This window comes from Meleagris gallopavo, unplaced genomic scaffold (genome assembly GCF_000146605.3).
Source record: "Meleagris gallopavo isolate NT-WF06-2002-E0010 breed Aviagen turkey brand Nicholas breeding stock unplaced genomic scaffold, Turkey_5.1 ChrUn_random_7180001874665, whole genome shotgun sequence".
In the NCBI taxonomy this organism is placed as follows: domain Eukaryota; kingdom Metazoa; phylum Chordata; class Aves; order Galliformes; family Phasianidae; genus Meleagris; species Meleagris gallopavo.
In genome coordinates, this window is record NW_011139247.1 from 21,254 (window position 1) to 29,710 (window position 8,457).

Consider the following 8,457-nt stretch of genomic DNA (forward strand, 5'->3'; position numbering starts at 1 on the left):
ACCTATAGGGCAGAGATGGACACGAGTGTTTATTTCAAGTCAGTAAACGAGGTCCTTTTGCTTCAGGGCACTGCCAACAGGTGGCTGCCAACACCATTTGCCTGCAGGCAAGATCTGAGCAGAGCCAACCTTGTCCCCATCTTGTCTCCATGCTCCTAGAGCATCCCAGCACCATCCTTCCCATGACAGGGCTGTTGAGGAGGTTTCCCTGGGTCTCTCTGCCCCCCATCTGCCTGCGATCACTGCAGTGAGAAGCAGCTCTGCCTGCAGCAGGGCTGGCTAACTCACTGTTTGTCCCTGAACCGCAGGTCGGGCTGCCAGACCAGAGGGGCTGAGTGTTTGTTCCCTGCCCTCCGCCGGCGATGGAGTACGTGGTAAGGCCGGCCAGCGCTCGGGACTTCGGTGGAAGGGCTAGGTGGCTTCGGTGGCGGATCCTGCCTCCCCTCCCCCTTCACCACCAGGGCCCAGCCTCAATTCCAGGCCTCCTCCGCTGGTTTTTTCCCCTGCCCCTATTCCAAGAAGGCTGCTGGGAAGTTCAGGGAGGTTGCACACAGGCGCCGTGTGACGTTGTAGTGGTGTATAGGGGAAAACCCAGCTCTTGGCTGCCTCTCGGCCTTTCTCCCCGCCGTGCTGCAGGAGGACAGGGCACGGGAAGGGCTTCATCTCCCCGTGTTGGGACGCGGGGGTCTCCTGCCCTCTGTGTGCTGACAAGCTGTGTACGTGTGGCAGCCCCTGCGCCTGTGCCTGCGTGCGCCTCGCCGTGATTTCTTGCCAAACCGCTCGTGTGTTCCAGCTCTCTGACTCAGCTCCTGCTTTGTGTTTCCTGGGAGGATGTCAGGGCTGCGAGCAGAGCCCGGGGAAACGCAGGATCCTCCAGAGCAGGGCGGTGGGCACAGCTTTCAGTCAGCTTTCAGTCGCTGTGCTGCATCCCCTCTCTGCTCCTCATCCCCTGGGCTGTGCACGAGGTCACCCAGAAGCACCCAGCGTCCCTCTGTCCTGCACATAAGCGGGATCTGGCTGAGCCCTGGCTTCCAGTCGTGAGGAGCTGCTCTGCTGCAGGGCTGGGAGCGTGTTGCCAGCCGGTCTGGCGAGAGGAAGGGCTGCTGGGTGCTGCTCAGGGGCTGCAGGACCCGATTCCGTGGGGCTGTGCACGTCTCGGTTTGCCTTCGGTGCTCTGTGGCCCCTGGGCAGGGGGCTGTGATTCCTGGGGTGGGCTTTGGGGCTGTGGCAGTTTGGTCTGGGAGTGGTGACGTGCCTCGTTCCCAGCCAACGCTGGTGGGGATGTGAGTGTGCTGTCTGGCCTCGGCCTCTGATGCCGGAGGTTCTGATAAAATCAAGTTGTTCTGTTTTGTAGAAACAGAGCTCTGTGAGAAGCAGGCACAGCTTGGGGCACTGTGTGTGCCGGGAATTGCTGCTCCCTGCCCTGCTGCCTGTCTGGGCTGGGTCAAAAAGACCCTTTGCCCCTTTTCCAGCTCCCCCCAGCTCTCTTCGGGCAGCTGAGAGTTTGCAGAGGCCTGCAGCCTTTATGCGGTGGGTAATGTGCCAGGTGGGACCCCCAGCCCCACATCTGCGAACCAGTCAGGTCCTTGGGGGCAAACACCGCTGCCTTGAGCCTCCCTAACGCCGCCCAGCAGAGCAGGGCTGGCGGGTCCTGCTTCCTGGCTCCCCGGCCCCGGCTTCCTGCCTTTCTTCAGGGCCATCTTGCTGCAGGCCATGGGAAGGTCATGGCACTGAGCGGCCGCGGGGCCCCCGGGGGGGACGGAGCGCTTCGTGGGACGGCTCCTGCAGCACCGAGGTGGGGGTTGATGATGGGCTGTGGGACCCGCTGGCGCCGGAGCCCCACACCGTGTGGGATCCCAGCTATTCCGGGCTATTCCCTGCCTCCGTTTCCCTGTCTCTGGGGCTGCGTGTCAACGTTTGGGAAGCAGGACGGGAGGTTCCACCCCTGTGCTGGGGCTGAGCGGGGTGAGCGCTTCCCTCGGGCTGGATTTTCTCTGCTTTCAGCTCGGTGTAGGGTTCTGTGGGAGTGACCCGGCCCACGTAGCCCGGCGTGGGTCAGAGGGGCCCGGAGACCCCCGGGGGGGGGCAGAAGAATCGTGGAACAGCTTGGGTTGGAAGGAGCCTTAAAGACCGTCTCATTCCAGCCCCGAGAGGCTGGAGGGGGGTTTCTGAGCTCCCCCATCGGCATGCTGGTTTGCGTCAGGTGGGGAAGAAGGGGGAGAGGGCAGACTTGCCCCAGTGCCCCCCACCAGAAAACGGGGCTTTGCCCAGCTGTGGGAGTGGGTAAGATTTGCCCTGGCGCCGGCGGCACGCTCTGGCTTTTCCCCAGCTCCCGCTAGCTCCGCCTGTGACCTTGATTTTTCTGCTCCAGATCCTCGCTGGGTCCCCACCCCTCCCTACGAGCCCCTCCTGCGCTGCCTCCCCATCCCCGCAGAGCGGAGCAGCGCCGGCTCCTCCGCCTGTGAGTCAGCACAGCCCTTCCGATCAGCGGCAGCCCCTTCTCCCCTCCGGGAGGAGCCGGGATGCGGGAAGCAGCAGCCATTGGCGGCTCCCAGCGGCTCCGTGCCGCAGCCCCGCGCTGAGCCCGGCTTCTCCCTCGCTGCGCCCACCTGTATCCTCCTCCTGGCTGTCTTCCTCCTCCTCTGCCAGCCTGGAGCTGAGCTGGACGTCCCTGCATCCCGAGGCTTGCTGGCATCGCGTTCCCCCCCAGCTTCAGGCGTCGCTCCCCCCGGCGATCCCGGAGAGCCAACAGCAGCTGCCCGCCGCCGGCACGTGGCTCGCGTAACGCCGGCCGCCACAGAAGGACCTTGTTTGCTCCTGGACCGTGCTCTGAGCAGGGCTGGGCTGGGCTCGGATGTGCTCTGTGGCTGCCTTGTCTCAGGGCTTTAAATATTCATGCTTTTGATTTCCTCTGAGCTGCTGGCAACCGCTTGCGAGCACAGGGGCCAGAGCGAGCCGGCAGGGGTGGCGGGGCAGCGGTTCAGGACTCGTCTGTGGGGCACGGGGAGCTGAGCTGAGCCCCTGCTGAAGACGATGGGATTCGTCGTGGGTCCGGTTCGGGAGCAGCGAGGGGCAGTGGGGCCTGAGGAGCTCCCAGCTGCGTGCTGAGCCCCCTCGCCGGCTGCTCCGTGCGGCCCCAGGGTGTAACCACAGCCTCGCTTCCTCCCCTCCGCACCCGGAGCAGGGGTTGCTCTCCATCTGTCCGGATTGCTGACGCTGGTTGCTATCGATCGGCTGTGACGGCGTGGAGCTGGGCAGCCCCTGCTGCGTGTTCTCGTGAGCCATGCGGGGCTGGTGGGCACCAGGCACAGAGCTCGGCCTCGACCGGTGCCCGGGGGAGGATTCCAGGAGGCTGTAGGCGCTCAGACGCTCCGTGGGGTTGCTGTGAGGGGTGGGCATGCGCCAGCCCTTCTCGCCTCTCTCCACGATGGATCTCCTGCAGAAGAGCAAATACAGCCACCTGAGGAACGAGTCTGTCTCCTCCCTGGAGGAGGCGGTGGGAGCCTTGGGGACCCCGGCATCCCCGGTGGAGTCCCTCGCAGGCACGCGGTCTCTGCCTGGCTCCCTGTCATCCTCCTCCCTCAGCCCCATGCTGCCTCTCGGGGAGCTCTCGTCCGAGTCGGAGGACAGCCCCACCACCCTCTGCTCCTTCTTCCCCAAAATGGCCAACCTGAAGCTCTCGAACCCCGCCAACCTGCTCAGCCTGCGGGGCTCATCGGCCGGCAGCCTCAAAGATGCCGGGAGCTCGGGGCAGCCCGTCCTGACCGGGACGCTCACACCGGCACCGGGGGGAACAGCCAGCCCAAGCTCAGTGGGACCTGTCACTGTCTGTTCCCAGGATATGAACAAGCTGAGCTGTGCGAAGAGGACGCGGGTGGAAGGCGGCCAGCTGGGTGGTGATGAATGGACCCGCCACGGCAGCTTTGTCAATAAGCCCACGCGTGGCTGGCTGCACCCGGATGACAAGGTCATGGGTCCTGGGGTCTCCTACCACGTCAGGGTGAGTGCTGGGGCATCTCTGAGGGATGGGGGTGGGCTCTGGGGGGGGCTCCAGGCGTGCTTGTTGCGGGTGGAGACGAACACCGCAGTGTGGGCTTTGTGGGGACCTGTCCTCTCCCTGCTTGTGGGCTGCATGGGGAGGAGGTGGGGGAGTAAAACTGAGCCAAGCCCAGTGCTGACCCTGCTCTCCTCCACAGTACATGGGCTGTGTAGAAGTCCTTCAGTCCATGAGGGCTTTGGATTTCAACACCAGGACCCAGGTCACCAGGTGAGCCCCAGGGCTGTGTTGGGGACCTGGGGCTGCTGGGGTGGGTGCGGAGGTGGAACCGGGCTGTCTGCAGCCATGGAGGAAGCTGCCTGGAGATCGATGAGCCTGTCAATGAGCTTGGTCAGGCAGGAAGCACTCCTGCAGCTGCATCAAATATTAACAGCTCGCTCTTCCCCCGTCCCTGCCGCCGGGTCTGGGAGTCAGCCTGCACTGCCCGAGGCTTCCCTTTTGTTTCTCGCTTAACCCTGTCCCTTCTGCACCGGTCCCTGTGTCCTCTACCCAGCAGTGCCCCATAAACATGGCAATGATAGCAGAGCTTTGTCCCTGTGCTGGTGCAGGAGGGGACAACGGGGACCCCCAAGCTGACACCTTGCTTTGCTCCCTGCAGGGAGGCCATTGGCCTGGTGTGTGAGGCTGTGCCTGGTGCCAAAGGAGCAGTGAGGAGGAGGAAGGTGAGGTTGGACCTGGGGAGAGCTGCTGGTGGGAGCGTTTTGGTGTTTTGAGAGCTGAATCGTAATGCAGCCAGCAGTGCCTCGGGGATCTGATTGCCCCCGTGGCTCAGCTGGAGCGGTGGTGGAGATGAGTTGCTCAGTGCTGCCATTTTCCCCCAGCCCTGCGGCCGCTCTCTGAACTCCATCCTGGGCAAGAGCAACCTGAAGTTCGCCGGCATGCCCATCACCCTGACCATCTCCACCAGCAGCCTCAACCTCATGGCCTCTGACTGCAAGCAGGTGAGAGCAGGGAGCTGCTGGGGGCTGCATTGCTGACTTCAAACGAGCAGGGATCTGTGCATCCCCTCCAGGCCCTGCTGGGGTTGTTCCCATTCTCCTTGGGGACGTGTGGGTGCCCGTGTTTCCTGCTGAGCGCTCATCTCCTGGTCCAGAATGTCCCACCCCACCCGTTCCTGGTGGCAAAGGGATCTGAGCAATACCCTGAATGCCTTGTGGGATCTGTCCCTCTAGACCTCGAGACCCAAGTTCCCCGGCCTTGGAGGTCTCTTAGTTTTGATCCAGGTCTCAGTAGCTCTGCTGGTGTCTCAGCCCTTCTTCTGGTTGCCTGTGGCTCGTAGCCAGGGCTCCTGAAGCTTGTAATCTCCACACTGGGCCAGTCCCTAGGAAAATGTGCCAGGCTGGGCACCGAGGAGCTGCACCTAACGGTGCTTCTGTCTTGCAGATCATTGCCAACCATCACATGCAGTCCATCTCCTTCGCTTCTGGGGGCGACCCGGTGAGTACAGAGGTTCCCCATCTGCACATCCTACACTGTGCTGGGGATCAGAGCCTCTCCTGCCTTCTCACCAAAGTCTCAGTCAGGCACTGTGCTCGCCAGCAGCCCTGGTTCACCACCACCCTCTCCCACAGGACACAGCTGAGTATGTTGCCTACGTTGCCAAAGATCCCGTCAACCAGAGAGGTGAGGCTGCTGCTGAGGCTGGAATTGCAAGAGCCCCATTCTGGGGAAGATTTGGTGCAGCACAGTGGTGCAGAGTGGGAATTGGGCCTCTGCAGGGAATCTCCGGGGTGCACAGGGTGGGATCAAGGGGTGCAGGGTTTAAACTCTGAGGTTCTCTGCTCTCATCTTGCTGTTCCCTTCCCAGCCTGCCATATCCTGGAGTGCCCTGAGGGCTTGGCCCAGGATGTGATCAGCACAATTGGGCAAGCCTTCGAGCTGCGCTTCAAGCAGTACCTGAAGAACCCCCCAAAGCTGGTGACACCCCACGACAGGTAAGGGAAGGGAGAGATGGGGGTGCCCGAGGTCTCTTGGTGCTGGGAAGGGACGCAGCCCTGGCTGCTGTCAGCTGTTCAGCTGTGCAGCTGTGCTGTGCCCTCCCAGGATGGCAGGGTTTGATGGCTCAGCCTGGGATGAGGAGGAGGAGGAGCCTGCCCCAGATCACCAGTACTACAACGACTTCCCTGGCAAGGAGCCTCCTATCGGGGGGGTTGTGGACATGCGGCTGCGGGATGGGGCTGCGCAGACCCCCAATCACCTGGGGGCCACGCTGGTAAGGCGCTGAGCACGTCTCTGCAGGGAGCTGCTGGGGAGGTTCTGCTATCCAGGGGAGATGCAGGGACCCCCATGGGGCTGTGGGCTGCACAAAATCCACGCCACGCTTCTGTCCAGCACCTTTGGCAGCCCAAACTGGGGACTGGGGAGGGCTGAGAGTGCAGCAAGATCCATTGGGCTGACCATGTGCCTCTCTGCAGCCTGTTGGCCAGACGTCTGGTGGGGAATTCGACCCCCGGAAGCAGCACGGTCCCGCTCAAGGTAATGTGATGGATGTGGCTGTCCCCGTATGCTTTCCTGGTCCCAAAGTGCTCCAGCAGTAAGCACTGGTGCCGGAGCACTGCTGACCGTAGCTCTCTTTGCAGCAGGAAGAGAGAAATACCCACCTGCAGCGGGTGCGTCCGGCCGCACGGACCTGTTTGATGACCCATCTTATGTGAACGTGCAGAACGTGGACAAGACACGCCAAGCAGCAGCTGCAGGCAGCCCTGCAACAGCCAACGGCAGTGCCCAGCGAGACCTCTTCGACATGAGTGAGTGGGACAGCAGCTGTGGTCGTTCCCAGGCTGTGCAGTCTGTCCTGGATGCGTGGGCTGAGTGATGGACCCCCCCCCTCCTCTTCTCCTGCAGAGCCATTTGAAGATGCCCTGCGTGCCCCCCAGTCTGTGCCCGTGACCGTTCCGCCTGCCCAGGTTGTGGCTTCCATGGAGGAGCAGCTGAGGAGGGAGCCGTGGTATCACAGGAAGATGAACCGCAAGGAGGCTGAAAAACTGCTGAAGGTGAACGGAGATTTCCTGGTGAGGGAGAGCACCACCACCCCCGGGCAGTACGTGCTGACCGGCCTGCAGGGTGGGCAGCCCAAGCATCTGCTGCTCGTTGACCCCGAAGGAGTGGTGAGTCCCTGTAACCCCAAAGCCTGGGGGTCACACATCTCCCCACCGCTATAAGAACCACAACCCACCTTGGGGACACCTCTGGGCTGGCTTAGGGGGTGGAGGAGGCCTGGCGGAGCATGGAGGGAACTCCCGGGGATATCAGCAGCCTTCTGAGTTCCCTATCCCTCCAGGTCCGGACAAAAGATCACCGTTTTGAGAGCGTCAGTCACCTCATCAGCTACCATATGGACAATCACCTGCCCATCATCTCAGCTGGCAGCGAGATGTGCCTGCAGCAGCCGGTGGAGAGGAGACTGTGAGCTCCTGGGGGCCTCGGTGCGCTCCCCCCCAGCCCTGCTTCCCACCCTGGGGAGCACTTGGACTCAGCCGGGGCTGAGCGTGGACTGCCTTGGGGATGGGCCTCACCCTCCCACCACCACACGAAGCTGGCGGCCCTGGGGTGCGGGCAGCGTGGTGTGAGCTGCCTGCGGGGCCGGGGGCTGGTGGTGCCAAAGCCCCCTCCTCTCCTCCCAGCTCCAGCCTTCGCGCAGCTGCTCCGCTCGTACCAAATCCCGGCCCCATACGGTGTCACCGCTGGGGCACGAGCCCGGGGCCGGGCCCTGCTCCAGCCCGGTTGGAACCGGGGGCGGCTGGGCTTCGTCCCGTGAGCAGCATCAGCCCCGGGGGGGGCTCACCCAGGGCTGGGCCCTGCGCTCTGCTCCCCAAGCACAAGGCCCGGCCGGCCGCGCACCGAATGTACCCGATCACTTTATGTGTAATGTGCCTTGACCCCGCAGGTCCCACACATATATGCAATGCAGCCGGGCAGGGGGCGAGGGCTGACGGCTCCCCCGTGCCCTCCAGGCCCTGCCAAGCCCCTTCTCGGGCACCTCCCTCTCTGCCGGAGCTGGCCGGGCCCCACTGCATGCACCTCGACCCCCCGAAGCCAAAGCGCAGCCCCGCCCCGGCCCCGCTATAACCAAAGGATCCGGCGGTTCGTATTAAAGTTGGTATTTCTTTACGCTGCGGCTGCTGTGTTGGGGCTGGGGGCGGGTGGCGGCCGTGCGCCCCTTCGGGCTTCGCACGTGGTTCCTTCCGCCCCTCTCCGAGCCGTCAACATCGTTCCTTCCACCCCCCGGAGCCCCTTCCCGTGCTTCCTTCCTTCCTTCCTTCCCTCCCCTCCGCGGGCGCTGCTCGTGGTTCCTCCCACGTCACGCACGTGGTTCGCCCCACGCCTCGCCCCTCGCGCAGCGATTGGTCTCTGTGCAACTTCCGGTCCCGGCGCGACTTCCGCTTCCGGCGCGCCGTGCG

The 8,457-nt window shown here is 63.6% G+C and overlaps 2 protein-coding genes across 2 annotated transcripts; both read left to right on the forward strand.

Moving 5' to 3' along the window:
* Window positions 1-1,971: 1,971 nt before the first annotated feature.
* On the forward strand, window positions 1,972-3,113 carry LOC116217685. The gene is made up of 2 exons (XM_031557610.1): window positions 1,972-2,283; window positions 2,372-3,113. The coding sequence occupies exons 1-2, from the start codon at window positions 2,187-2,189 to the stop codon at window positions 2,887-2,889; spliced, it is 615 nt and encodes a 204-aa protein (XP_031413470.1). The 5' UTR covers window positions 1,972-2,186; the 3' UTR covers window positions 2,890-3,113.
* Window positions 3,114-3,302: 189 nt separating this feature from the next.
* On the forward strand, window positions 3,303-8,167 carry SHC1 (SHC adaptor protein 1). The gene is made up of 12 exons (XM_010727205.2): window positions 3,303-4,000; window positions 4,197-4,267; window positions 4,656-4,719; window positions 4,879-4,998; window positions 5,441-5,494; window positions 5,629-5,680; window positions 5,865-5,991; window positions 6,101-6,269; window positions 6,472-6,532; window positions 6,637-6,804; window positions 6,902-7,164; window positions 7,338-8,167. The coding sequence occupies exons 1-12, from the start codon at window positions 3,398-3,400 to the stop codon at window positions 7,464-7,466; spliced, it is 1,881 nt and encodes a 626-aa protein (XP_010725507.1). The 5' UTR covers window positions 3,303-3,397; the 3' UTR covers window positions 7,467-8,167.
* The last annotated feature ends 290 nt before the right edge of the window (window positions 8,168-8,457 follow it).

Coding starts and splice junctions, on each gene's coding strand:
- LOC116217685 (XM_031557610.1), top strand. CDS start 2,187: ATGCTGGTTTGCGTCAGGTGGGGAAGAAGGGGGAGAGGGCAGACTTGC. Junction 2,284..2,371: donor TTGCCCAGCTGTGGGAGTGG/GTAAGATTTGCC, acceptor TTTCTGCTCCAG/ATCCTCGCTGGGTCCCCACC.
- SHC1 (XM_010727205.2), top strand. CDS start 3,398: ATGCGCCAGCCCTTCTCGCCTCTCTCCACGATGGATCTCCTGCAGAAG. Junction 4,001..4,196: donor GGGTCTCCTACCACGTCAGG/GTGAGTGCTGGG, acceptor TCTCCTCCACAG/TACATGGGCTGTGTAGAAGT. Junction 5,681..5,864: donor AGATCCCGTCAACCAGAGAG/GTGAGGCTGCTG, acceptor TTCCCTTCCCAG/CCTGCCATATCCTGGAGTGC.